At 46.6% G+C, this 13,952-nt stretch overlaps 1 protein-coding gene and 1 long non-coding RNA gene across 5 annotated transcripts in view; one reads left to right on the forward strand and one right to left on the reverse strand.

Moving 5' to 3' along the window:
* Nucleotides 1-13,952, reverse strand: part of jade2 (jade family PHD finger 2) — a 102,045-nt gene that overhangs the window by 71,342 nt on the left and 16,751 nt on the right. For all 4 annotated transcript variants that reach the window (XM_076031906.1, XM_076031907.1, XM_076031905.1 and 1 more), the window contains exons 3-4: nt 12,058-12,143; nt 1,619-1,776 (exon numbers count right to left, since the gene is read on the reverse strand). In XM_076031906.1, coding sequence (XP_075888021.1) covers nt 1,619-1,776; nt 12,058-12,143 — 244 coding nt within the window. The remainder of the gene's footprint in view (nt 1-1,618; nt 1,777-12,057; nt 12,144-13,952) is intronic.
* Nucleotides 4,579-6,933, forward strand: LOC142891953 (uncharacterized). Its single transcript, XR_012927345.1, has 2 exons — nt 4,579-5,212; nt 5,495-6,933. It is a non-coding gene; the product is annotated as an uncharacterized LOC142891953 (long non-coding RNA).

Consider the following 13,952-nt stretch of genomic DNA (forward strand, 5'->3'; position numbering starts at 1 on the left):
AAAACAACTTTCTATACCCGGAAAACCAAAACCTGATGCCTCACTGTCTCCTTGAGGATCCTTTGAAAAAGTGACTCCACTTTAAATCTCAACTCTCCAAAAATTCATCTTTTCAAGCTCCAAACCGCAGCGAGTTCAGTCGATCCAGGCTCTATCAGCTTTATTCCTGCTGTTCTGACTCACGTTGGGCCACTCGACCAGTACTAAGCATACAGTGTGGCTGCTGAGCAATAGATTAGCATCGGTGCTGCGATAGTGGAGCTTTGACCACAACTGAATGCTATTTAGGACTTTAGAACACGATGCTGAAGGAGTTTCTCAGTGAAAAAATATATATTTTCCACCAATGTCGACTTGCTTTTGGCAAGAATCGGGATGTGAATGTGCTAAACATTCCATCCGTCCAATCACCTTCTAAGTGTCTGCAGCGATGTAGACTGACTGACCCTCCCCTTTTTCCAAGGTTTCTTTCTAGGAATGTCACCGCAAATAATTCCAAAACATTTCCAAATTGTTGGCTTTTGGCTTTTGGGCCTGAGCGGCTCGGAGGCGACAACGGCGACCAGATGATGAAGGAGCTGCCAGATCCTGACGGAGCTCCGGCGGCTGCACTCACACTCCGTCTCCTCGTCCGTCTCCCCCGTAACTCCATTTCAGCATCGCTGTATATCACCGCATCACTTTATCAGCGGCGAGATAACATACAACCCCCGACGCTCCCAACCGCTCATCCATCTAGTCTTATCTATCCGAGCCGTTGCTCTTCCTCCGCCAATCTGCTCCCCCATCTCTCCGCCTGCAGGCTCCTCCCCATCCGCCCGCTTCACGGTGCCGGGCGGCGCCAGCCTGTGTCGCCGTGTCACGCACGCAGAAAGAAACATCGACCCGTTGGACTGAGCAGATGGCGACAGAGAAACCGTGTCCCGTCTCGGGTCATGAAGGCAATTAAGGCACCATTAAGTGTTTCCCACCACTGATCAAACACAATGAAACTGCACAACTCACAACTCTCGTATTGAGCTGTGCTCGGCGCCGTGTGGTGACAAGACTGCATTTCTCAATTTTGGGTGAAATGTCCCTTTAGAAGCAAAGCCAAGCTAAGTGGTTTTGTAAAAGGGATTTTGTCTCTCAGAGTGTGTTTGCTCTGCAGGCAGCGTGTGTGTGTGTGTGTGTGTGTGTGTGTGTGTGTGTGTGTGTGTGTGTGTGTGTGTGTGTGTGTGTGTGTGTGTGCGCGCGTGCGCGTGTGTGTGTGTGTGTGTGGCCGCTACTTTATTGCCTAACTGCGTCACACACTTTACCCGGCGGTCGTTTTCACGAGTTCCTAGAGAGCCAAACAAACTGGATGTTGCATGTGAAGCAGCTGCAGCGGCGCTGTGCGGCTCGCGGCTGCAGGACGGAGCCAGAAACCGACTGCCAGACGGAACGAGAGCGAAAAGAATCTGGTTGAAGGCGCACAACTGCACACACACACAATCTGCTCACGCAGCCGTCCGGCCGGCACGTGGCCTCATCATCGATTTCAAGAAAAAGAAAATAAAGCATGGTGACTAATATTCAGTGTAAATAAGTGTGGCAGTGTGTGTGTGTGTTTGTGTGTGTATGTGCGTGCCTGTCCTACCTGACCACAGGCTCCGGTATGGCTTCCAGATTGGCAGGGACTTGGACGCCCTTCTCCCACTCCTGCCTCCAGGGGTCCGAGAGCACATAGAAGTCGTCCAGGCCGAGCTGAGCCGAGTCCGGCAGCTTCATGGCCGTGATGAAGTCAGTGCGAAACACCTGCAGAGAGAGAGAGAGAGAGAGAGAGAGAGAGAGAGAGAGAGAGAGAGAGAGAGAGAGAGAGAGAGAGAGAGAAGGAAAGCGAGGGAGAGGAGGGCAAGGACAGGAGAGAGGAGAAGTCTTTAAGCAGGATGGACACACAGTTTACGAGACAGAGTGGGCATCCAGACTTTGTGATGACAAAGTAAAAAGACAAAAGATGAATAAAATTACAATATCATGAGGATTCAACAATGCAGTTGAATCAGTGCAACCTTTAAAGGGTAAAGACAAGTTTAGCAGTTTGGATCCGTCTGTGCAAAAGAACTGACAACGAAGCGAAGTCAGCGTCCTCACAAAGATAGAGAAACAAGTGTGTGTGTGTGTGTGTGTGCGCACGCACGTACAGGGTCAAGATGAATCTCATCCTGCCTTTCAACACTTGTGTAGTCAGTCAGTGGACTGCAGGCAATAAAGCCCTTGTCACTTTCTCCTTCTCAACCGCTTCCACCGTTTAACTCCACGTCTCTCAGCAAGTGGGGAGAGGGAAGATTAAAGGAAATGAGGTAAACATCTGGAAGAGGGGTGAATGAAGAAAAATGAGGTGGTGTGGGTCTGTGGGGGGGGGGCAAAACAAAACAAAACAGGCAGAAAAGTGGGAGAAAGGAAAGTGGAAATGAGCGAGATAAGACGGCAGAGCCGAGCAGATAAGAACAGAGGAGAGGAGAGGAGATAAGAAGTGCAGCGGCGAGCAGAGCAGATGGAGCGGAGAGGAGGGGAGGTGGGGGGAGGCGGCACTATATCAGTTTTATTGCTGCGTGTTTACTCAGTAACGACGGCGGCTAATTAATCCAAGAAATGCCGTTACAAGCTCCCGTAGTTCACGCTCCACCTTTTACCCCCCCTTCACCTACTCAACTCCGCCCCCCCCACCCTCCACACACACACACATATACACACACACACTTACACTCAAACAGGACAGGTAGACAGGAAGTTGCAGGTAGAGAGACAGGAAGCTTGGCAGAAAGAGGGGTGGAGCTGGTTCAGCACTCGATTGCTTTTCCTATTTTGTGTTTATCACCAATTCCATTCAAATGCATCTGCTGACTTTATTCATTCAAAGTGCAAAAAACATATATTTAGAACGCTGTTGAAAACTGAATGAACTGGAGGGGTGCGAACACACAACAGGTGGGTGATATTCCAGCGAGACGTTGGTCCTCTCACAGAGCCGGGCTGGTGGGTTTCATGGAAACAAGAAGAAATGCACTTGGCCGCCTAACAACCAGAGCTCAAATGAAGAGTTATGTTCGGGGCCGACAGCACAAACATCATTTCTGGCTGCTTCGGGGCCGACGGAGGCTGTTGTGTAATAAAGCCGGAGCAGCCAGAGACCGTCGCTGGTAATCACTCAAGGAGTGCGTCACTTTTTCCATCTATTACAGCCATCATCTTCCACAGCCGCTGCCTCCAATCACTTACAAAGAATCTGACGTGCGATTGTGTGCACGCGGCGGCGTTGGCTTGATTTGCAAATTAAGAGGAGGAGCTGAGGAGGAGGAGACGGTGTGTGTGTGTGTGGTGGGTGTGTGTGTGTGTGTGTGTGTGTGTGTGGTGGGTGGAGGGAGTGGAGGAGGCGGGCGGCGCAACAATGGACAAGATATCATGAGAAAAATCCACTTCTGTGCCGAGTTACCTCTTATGTGATTGCCATTATCTCCTGCTCTCAGCTGCTCACCGCAATTTCAGCACTGCAATCTACCAGCTGTGCGTGTGTGTGTGTGTGTGTGTGTGTGTTGTGTCTCTGCCTCGACAAAGTGAACACTCCAGGTTATTATAAACTGCAGCGCTACAAAAAAAAAATCCAGCCCAAAGCCGACGGCTTTAATTAGCTTATTTCCAACAACACACCGGAGAGACGGCCGACTCGGCATCTGCCGCTTATTTCTCTGCAGCTCCTGCACGTCAATATCAGGAGGCAGCGAGACCGACGTTGTTTTATCTCTGAACGCAGTCGTCCGGCAACAGAAGTTATTACCTCTGCAACACGCGTGCACGCCAGGAGGGGAACACGTAGGGACATGACCTGGAAGCTTTGACTGTTTCAACACCTGACCATCGACTCGCTCTCTCACCGATGGGAATTCTTGTCCCCCGTTTGTTTGACACAGCTTCCACGGACCAGCTTGAAAACATCTGGACTCCACCGACGGTGCAACTGATCCCAAGACTCAACAAATCTCTCGTTATTGTGCCAAACCCGACTGTAGTATTGACATGCAACTCAGTGCGTCTCTGTCCAATTCCTGTAAATGTTTTTTTTTTCATATTTAGTGTGCATAACACACTGATTTCCCCTCATAAATTCCCATTTTCTGCAGCACCACAGTGACAAAAACACCCTCGGCAGTGCAGGAGCTTGCAGTGAAAAGAAAAGTGGTATTTTGTGAGCAGACAAGCTGTTTAAAGTTGGACTTGTCCCGAAACAATCCTGTCCTGTTACATAAACTTGTGCCAGCTCTGAATCACCTTGCCTGGATGCTGCGTGGGGCACTGTGTGTGTCCGCCTGTCTGTCTGCCTCTCTCTCTCTCTGTCCGTGTGTCTGTCTGTCTTATTTTCGGCGCGTACGCTTCGACCTCCGGCTGCCGAGCAGCAACAGATTTGCTCCGTCTGCTTCCCCCTCCGCCGAGCGGAAGAGAAACCACAGAGGTCGGCTGTTGAAAGTTGACATTTCAATACAGGAGACGAAGCCTCGCTCAGAAAGATCGAGATAAACACATTGACGCCACAGCAGAGGCGCGCTCACACACACACACACACGCGCACACACACGCAACACCTCAGTAAACTGTAATGATGCCGCTGCGCCTGTTTCCTGACAACTCGGCGACAAACTGCTGTGAATCTTTCAAAGGCCTGCTAACGCAACGCAACACAACACACGCACACACTGCTGTTGGCTCGACAACAATCGCCGCAGGCCATATTTGACAAAGCTCAAATGGCAACAGGAAGTTGAGGAAAGGACGCCGCTGACCTTCTGCAATGAAGAAGCTGTTTACACTCTGTTAACTTTTCAATTCTGATGCCACGTAATAAAAATGATATTCATTTGATTTTTTTTGATGACTTATTTTTTGATTGACTCAGAAAGACTTTTGCTTGGACTTCTGCACCAGCAAACAGGTGATTCCAGGAACTCGAAGGCAGAAATGACGGACTGTACCTCTCAAGAAAAGAGGAATTGAAAGCGATGCAACAGAACGACGTAAGAAGAGAGAGAGTTTCTTTTTTTCCACTCTGGGGCGGACGCCATGACTACCTGGCTCTGCACTGCGCGTCATGGCTGGTGTCAATGAGGAGGCTAATTTTAGCCGACACATCGCAGCAGAGGGAACGGCTCCGATGATTGGCTGCCTGGAAAGTCCTGAGGACCCAGAAGGAAGTGTGTAGGTGCGTATGTGTTTGTTAAGTGTGTGTGTGTGTGTGTGTGTGTGTGTGTGTGTGTGTGTGTGTGTGTGTGTGTGAAGAAGGAGTGCATTAGTGCAGTGACTCAGCAAGCACAAACACAAGGAGCCCCATCACTCACTCACTCTCGCTCACACTCTCTCACACACACACACTCTCTCTCTCTCTCTCTCACACACACACACACACACACACTCAACTGTGTGATGAGTCTGCTTGGTTTAATCCTGCTCTCAGATCAGTTATTGTTTTCATCCTGTTCTGTAGGAGGAGGAGGCCACACCTCCACTTCAGTCTCTTCCATCTTTACCTCCTTCACTTTAGTTCCTTTTTGATTCTGATCAATGATCAGATGATCACTCGTTTCCCGGCAAGAAGAGGAACAAAAGCCAGCAGACTGAGGATGACGCTAATTCAACTGTCGCCCAGAAACTTAGTGGGAATTCAATCAAAGTGGGGCAATATCTCGGCGCGGGTGTTTCATATTAAATATAATCAACATTTTCTCATTTCGTGTAAGTGAGCATACCGGTCAAAGAGTCTCTATCCAGGGAAAACAGGCGGCATTTCGGGCTGCGGCAAAAGTCATTTGTTTCAAATTACGGAACAGAACAAAAAAAAGGGACAATAAAGTCCCTGAAGCGACGGGAAGAGGAGGATCGAGCCGCGATCCCACAGCCAAGACCCGACTGCAGTGGCTGCAGCTGTTTGGAAGAAAAAGTGTCTGAGCAGCTCGCACGGATGACCTTTAACCTCCGTGGCTAAATTCACCGATTCAATAAATAAGCAAAGAAATGTGTCTGGGGGTGGGGACCAGCGGGGAGGCAGCAGTGGGCGGAGTCAGAAGCAGTGGGCGGAGTCAGCAGCATCCTGATCTCTCGCAGCCTGCGAACCGTCGCTCTTTAAAAACTGATGCACAAAAGGACTCCAGGAAGGATTTCCTCTCGCTCTTTCTTCCCCCGTCTGAGATCTAAAAAAAAAAAATGCACATCCGCCGCTATTGAGCAAATTCCGATTGCTGAAAAGGCACTCAGCCTGCGATTCATGGCCCCTCATTAGCGGCAGACAAGACGGAGAACAAGTCCTTTTGAGATTCCTCCCAACGCCGGCTCTTCATCACCAGTCAGTGGCCTGAACGACACGGCACCGGCGGCAGGCTGATTGCCATGGCACTGCTCAAAGGTCACGTAATTAGGTTTTGTTCCTGCTTCAATAGGGATGTGACTGACTGACTGACTGACTGACTGACTGACTGACTGACTGACTGACTGGCTGCCTGACAAACTGACTGACTGACTGAGCTTTTTCCGTCTAAACAGATGCGGTTCTTGGCGAAACCTGGTGAAGCCGAGTCCTTTGCTCAATTCGCTGATTATGCATTCATAAGAGGGAGAAAAGGGAAAAAAAAACAATAACAAAATAAAACAGAAAATTATGGGATTAATCTGGGGAGCTTGTCCATGAAAGTACATCAAATTAATACTGAGGGCTTCTGTGATTAAGAGGTCGAGGCAGCTGCGGCTGCTGGAAAAGCGTCTTCCCTCCACCCGCTGAATGCACTGAGACGAGGTGCTTAACCTTCAACTCGCTCCGCAGGAAATATTGACTGGTCAGGTGTCACGAGGTTGAGTAAACAGCGACCCAGCGCCGGCTTCACAAAGCTTGAGCCTGAATGTGAAGCAAAAATAAATAAATATATACTATTATACCTTGTTCTGAACGGTGAAGCTAATGCGGCCGCTACGTTGCTAAGATCCGAGATGTCAAGAGAAAACATTTTCAGTTTCCCTGAATCACACCAGAGTGAGAGTGCCTTGTAGCTCCAGAGAACACAGAGTACACAGGAATTCTATCTTTTGCACTCGTTCCCAAAATGGTAAGAAGAACAAAAAAACTCAGAAACGAAAACAGATCAGCGACTAGCTGCTGCGAGCTCAGCTGCTGCAAAAGAGAATAGCATTGATGCTACAGCAGCAAAGACAGAATTTTTTCACTGAAGGGCACTGCGCGCGGACAACACGTCTCACGAAGAATGGGATCCATCTGATTGGAAGCTGTCAGTGGTCGTTTTGCCTCCCCTTGGTTAGCACCATAGATGTAGCACCATGTGGGTTTGCTTAGCACCTGACACTTCCTCTGGGCTTTTCAGCAGGTGGATACACGACACGGATCAAAAGAACCAAAGACAACCAGTTCAGTTCAGTGGCAGAGAAATAGAACACAAACAAGTAAGTATTTAGAAAAAAAAAGTTTGTCTCTTAAAGATTAAACACTCTGCGGACGCTGGTGCACGCCTGCCGACCCTCCAGGTGTGAGAGAACCAGCAGAGTCATCAATACGAAGCAAGATGTCTCAGAGAGAGAGAGTGAAAGAGAGAGTGAGAGAGGCAGAGAGAGAGAGAGAGAGAGAGAGAGTGAGAGAGAGAGAGAGAGAGTGAGAACAGAGCAAAGCAGTGGAGAGCAGCAGAAAGTGAGCGAACATGTTCAGAATAATAAATAATAAAGAAAAAAAATTCACCACTCAATAAATGGAAGTTTAAAAAGTGGGTCAGCGACAACAGTGAGTGAGAAAGCAGGAGAAACGGCCACCCCCCAACACCACCACCACCACCAAGAGTTTGAGGCAAATATCAGCCGTCATATGGCCAGTTTCAGAAGCACCATCCAGTCAATTCTGACCTACATTTGAGAAGAGGAAGAAAAAGATGAAGCATGATTCGGAAAAAGAAAAAAAAAAACACAGAAAAAAACCTGCATGAATAATGCTGCTTTGCAATTTGCAAGTTCACCGGAGGAAATATCAAGACCAACTTCTGGTGGTCTTGACCCATTCAACTTCTTTACAGCTTGTCAGAGTGCAGTTCACATGACAATAAAACAATTTTAGGGGAAAAACCTCAAGTGTTATGAGTGTAGCTGTAATTTGGCTTTTTGACACTGAAATTTTAACCTTTAATTAAAATCCAATTTCTCTCAGTCAAAATCAATATTAAGTGTAGTTCAGGTGAATTTGAATCTCTGTTTTGACTGCAGTGCTTTCAATTCCTTTTGTGGCAATATTGTGAAAATCTGAGCACCTGGTAAGAGAACAAGAGGGAGAAAATGTGTCTGCCTCAGCTTAATACAATGGCTGGAGGCTGTGTGTGTGTGTGTGTGTGTGTGTGTGTGTGTGTGTGTGTGTGTGTGTGTGTGTGTGTGTGTGTGTGTGTGTGTGCGCGTGCGTGCGTGTGTATATTTATCAGCCTGTGCGTCTGGTTGTCATGGAGTTTTACAGCTGTTTCCACCAGACCCAAACGGCGGTTTAGCCTGCAACAGCAACATATCAGCATCTTTGCGCGTGAACGCGGCCGCTCGCCCGCCTGCAGCACCGCGTTCAGATCCAATGACGAGCATCTGTAACGTGTGTGACCGCCGGAACATCAGCACATCCATCATGTGAAAGTGTCAAAAGTCTGTTATTGCTTTAAAGGGGGCGAATTAGGCGTCTGCGTGCGACGCCTACCCGCAGCACCTCGTGCAAGCTCTTTAAAAAAAAAAAAAAAAAAAAACACAAAAAAAACCCACAAAAAAACGGCTTGTCAATATCCTGAGGACATTTTCCAAAACCGCAGTCTGAACGGGATATTAGATCCGCAATGAGGAAGAAGAAAAAAACAAATAAAAAGGGAAGGGGAGAAAGTCTGTTTCCCATCAGTCAGCTGTTGTTCTGCAACGTTTCTTTGTGAGCAACAGTGGGATGAGACACATTCCGAAAATACATTTTCTACAAGATTACACGACGACATCCACTACTCCACTTTAATCATCTCATTGCAAAGTCTTTGACTTTTATGTTCTTAATTCGCTGTGGCGCCTCATCCATGTCTACCCTGACTCACATTTAAAGGGCCAGTCTGTCAGGTTTGGCAGCATATACAGTACAGTACCAAGGTGAAGGCCTCTAATAGTGAGTCGAAATCCTCTGGCTTACAATCATGTAAAGTCACAAAAATCAGTCCAACGTTCTTCCTAATAGACAAAATGACTAATTTTTAAACATTGCAACACATTCCACTGAAACGTTAACGACCCACATTGCATCAGTCTGCTAATTAATATTTGAACCAAAGTTCATTTTAAAAAAAGAAGCTTTGATCATATTTTATCACGACGGTGCACGTGACTGCGAAGCCAGAGGCTCCCATCTCGTTTTCACACAGCCGAGGTCGATGCTAAAAACGCAGCACTCGCGTCTGCGTTAGACGTCACAACTAATAAAGAAATAATTTATGATTCAGCGCAATATTTTTTTTAATCTTTCTTCCACTGAAATGTATCGCGCTGACCATTAACCCCTCTCTGTGTGCAACTTCCTGCTTACTTGCAAAACAATTAAAAAAAAAAGAAATTCAGCAAAACCAGGCGTCCGCGAAAGCGAAAGGCGAGCCGTGCAAAGCGCGTTTCAACCGCAGACTCAAGCTGTAAGAGACGGCTCAGGATCCAAACTGACAGAGAAGCTACTGCGTCGGTGCAACTGCTCTGTGTTCAACATCATTACTCCTGCACCTCCAGACTAGGAATCGTTCTCCAATTTGGCGCCGCAGAGGATTTCGCTGCTAAAAAGTATCAGGGGTTTTTCTGTGCATCATAATCAAGCCACATCAAGCGCTGATGTTTGTTCACAGCGGAGAGTAAACAGGCCTTTCAGCGACGCCAGGTTGCATGGAAGTCATAAAGTGGCAGCAGAGGCACGATCGACCTATCAAACTTTTTGTCCACAACTTTATTTACATTCCAGGCTTGTTGAAAAGCACAATCTGTCAACAGGTCCCCGCCTCCCTTCGTATCAAAGACATTTGTTGACTTTCATACCTGCTTATGAACCGGATGGTCTCGAAATGTCACATTTACATGTGGCATTTGCTTTGGGTACTTGTTTTTCTGATCTATATTAAAGCCGGTTCCCACTGATGCGATAGCAAGGCGGCCCCCGGCATACTTTTAATTTGATAGGGGTCAAAAAAGGGGACAGCATCTGCATCACAGAAAGCGTCACGCAGAAAAAAAAAAACACACTGCCAAATCATCACTTCCGGCCTCTCGCTCTCCTTCTGTTTCTTTATAAAATCAAATCCAACTTAATGGCATCACTACGTAGGAGCTAGTGGAAAAACTGATAGATAGATAGATAGATAGACAGATAGATAGATAGATAGATAGATAGATAGATAGATAGATAGATAGATAGATAGATAGACAGATAGATGGATAGATTTGTGTGTATTTTTCATGCTTCAGTGATTTGATTTCCTTCCTTATAACAGGATAAAAAGGAGCTCAATTCTTCTTGGTTAAGAGATTCTTTGAACTTTGACCCGGAACCATAAAAAAGAATGTCTGTGGTTTTCCTTCAGGCCACTGAGGAGCAATTATCCTCACCTCGAGCTGAACCTGCAGCCACTTTGAGGAGCTCTAATGGACGACCCGAAGCTTGTCCAAGTAAGATAGAAAAAAAGTCTGCAGAGCCACTTTGACTTTTACATTCCGGGGGGCGGGGGGGGGGGGGGGGGTTTCTTGGCACAAGTCCTTAAAAGTCCAGCTGCAATTAAAAGCCGCGATTCAAAGGCGTCTTTGTCCGGCTGCCTGTCTGTAACTGCCACCAGAACATGAGACATCATAACCACCTTTTATTTCTGCTTTTTTTTTTTTTTTTCTAACGAAGGAGCGGCGTTGCCTTTGCAAGCAAGGTGGGGGGAGGAGGGGAGGAGGAGAGGAGGCGGAGGAGGAGGAGGAGAGGAGGAGAAGAAGAGGAACACAGACCCGGTCAGAGCCCTACAGCAGTAATTACTAAGGCACTGATTGCTGACAGGAAGTTCCCACAGTCTGTAGTTACCTTCCATAGCTGATGATGCTGAGAATTATTTTTTTTTTAAAGAGTAAAAAAAACAAAAAAACAAAAGAATTGGTCTGGATTGAAACACCACATCATTTTGCCGTGATTTTCAAGAATTGATTGATCATTTTCTTTAATTCAAAGTGCTCACTGAGTCGATGTGCTCGTGCTGTCAGAACAAGGGTCACAGCTGTAATTTGCAGCTGTGGCTATTCTTGGAGCTGATGGAACCCCTCCAGATGCTCCTCAAAGCCTCCTCCTAGAAGATTTGAAGCCACTTGACTTGAAGGAGGCCGGAGGAGTGACGGGCGTGTCCAGGCGCTGAAGAAGCTTTGCATCACGGATGCCATGATTCTGAGCTTGGCACCGAGTTTGATTTTTGAGAGCCGGTGCTTTTCTGTATTAGATAATTTGTGTCAACCTGCTGTTTCAGCTCAACCTGCGAGCAGCCTCTGCCGTTGTGCACCTGCCCGGCTGAGCGCTGTTTACACCTGTGCAGACCGGTAGCTTCTGGAACACGGTTCTCACGACTCGGAATCCAGGAAGGATTCCACTTTTTCATTCACTTTTGAAAGTTGTCGCTTCCAGTTTTATCTTGCATTTGTGACATCTGCATTGACTTGACTTATTTGTTTGTTCTGCAGAGTTCATTCAGCCACATCTTCAACACGGGAAGCAATAAACTGAAGAAGACGTTTGGTCAAAACCGGTCTGTTGTGTAGTGCGTTTCATTATCAGTAAGAATTAAAAATCGCTTTAGAAGGACACGAGTGTTGCTGGCTTTGTTTTTTTTTTATCTAGCACAGTGCAAAGCACAGTGGCAACATTGAAGATCAGCAACTGGATGACACATCTGTATATCTGGTGTTCAGCAGCTTTAACAGTCAAATAAAATTATATAATTTCTAGAAAAAAAAAAACAACCTCCAGCAGCAAAGATGGAAAAGTTTCTATCTTACCTCAGATGGTTTCTTATGCTGCAGGCGGACCCATGTGCTGCTGGTGCCCGTAGTCATTGATGACCTAGACCACGACGTCACCTGACCTGCAGCAATACCAAAAAAGAAAATAATTATTAAAAAAAGAAGTCCACCCATCGTGCAATTTCACAGATTTCTACATTTTCTCTCATCTCCACTAACAAACTAAAGCAAACTAAAGAAGCAAAAGCAGCAAAAGAGCAGAGAAGACGGAGGGAGGATCAGGAGTCACTGTTAACTGGTCGAGTCGTGATTATTTTGGTTGTAAGCAGCAGAGACAGTTCATCTGTCATGCGACCCACTTGTTTGTTACATCGGCGTTCATTCAGCCAACCTGTTTCCAGGAAACATTGTGCTCATTAGCTCTGTTTAAAAAAGAAATTAAACAAAAACCACTTTCAAGAAAACACACAAGTCAGAGGAAGTTGTTTGAAGGAAGCAATCAAAAGAACTCTTGCAATCCAAAACCTGTCCAGAAGACTCATATTGGCTTCAGAGATCGGAACTTCAATCAATCAATCAGCTTTAATTTGTACAGTGCTAAATCACAGCCGAAGGCGTCTCGAAGGGCTTTGTGCAATCAGAGATAAAACCAACTGGGTCCCCAGAGGAAGCAAAGCGTGACAGCGGCCAGGAGGAACTCCTCTGTGAGAAGAAACCTAGAGCAGATCCAGAGTCCAGAGGGTCTGTAAGAGACAGCTCAGGAAGTTTGCCACTAATATATGATATAAATATGTCAAGTGATGAGCAATATGACACGGACTGTCTGATCACCACATTTTCTGACTGTGCATGTGCGTCTCCGTGCTAATTCTTCCTGCAGCACCGAACCAAAGGGTCACCGAGGGGCTGAACTGCTGTCAGTCTTTTCAATTAAGAAAACACACACACACACACACACACACACACACACACACGCACGCACACACACACACACACACACACACACACACACACACACAGACAGACAGACAGACAGACACGCACGCACACACACACATGCTACGCTTCCACATTGATGTATGTCAGATAATAGAAAGGTGTGCACACACTTTGTGCCCGTCAAACACCTTCTTCTCTTGCCACAATGTCTCCATCACGTTCACGGGGATCATCGTCTTTAATGCGGAAACCTGCACCGCTTCCTGTTGGCCGTTTCCCATCCCTTGATGTGCCAGTGAAGGTCTGATGAAATTAAGCGTGCACAATTTACTCCGGATTCACCATCAGCAGAAAACGCTCAAGCGATGTGCGACAAACTGCTTCGACTGCACTCATTTAAACACGGTCAGCCGCTGCTTTCAGGCTTAGAGTGACATCATAAGTGACAAATTGGATTGAAGTCTTACTGCCTACTGGCCGTGGTTACCAGCCACTTTAAGAACATGCAATTTTACAATTTTTAAAAAAAATCAATGGTGATTAAAGACAGCAGGGATAAAATATGTTTTTTTTTTTCAAGCAATAAAAAACAGACTGCCAATCAACTAACTCACAGCTTTGGCTTTCTATTAATTAAATCTAATTTGCTGTAAAGGAAACTATGATTTTCCTCATACTCCAGTTAATTATCAACTCACTCTCTCACTCTCTACCTGCGATGGCAGCAAATCAACTTTAAAACATGAGCGCTGCATTATTATTTTTTTGTTTTTTTTGCAGTATCAAGGGTTGCAAAAGGCTTTTCGGGTTTTTTGGTTTTTTGCGACATAGTGCAGCCCTGCTGAAAGAGTCACACCGCCATCGCTCTGCACAGCAGTTTCATGAACTCAAACGACCCGCACACAACCTGTAAGACCCACAAACACGACAGGAAGTACGTTGGGTCAAAATCATCAACTACTGATGTCAAAGTGGGACACAACTGTGCTGGG

The sequence above is a fragment of the Nelusetta ayraudi genome, unplaced genomic scaffold (assembly GCF_046127955.1).
Source record: "Nelusetta ayraudi isolate G7.1 ecotype Tasmania unplaced genomic scaffold, CSIRO-AGI_Nayr_v1 ptg000033l, whole genome shotgun sequence".
Lineage (NCBI taxonomy): Eukaryota > Metazoa > Chordata > Actinopteri > Tetraodontiformes > Monacanthidae > Nelusetta > Nelusetta ayraudi.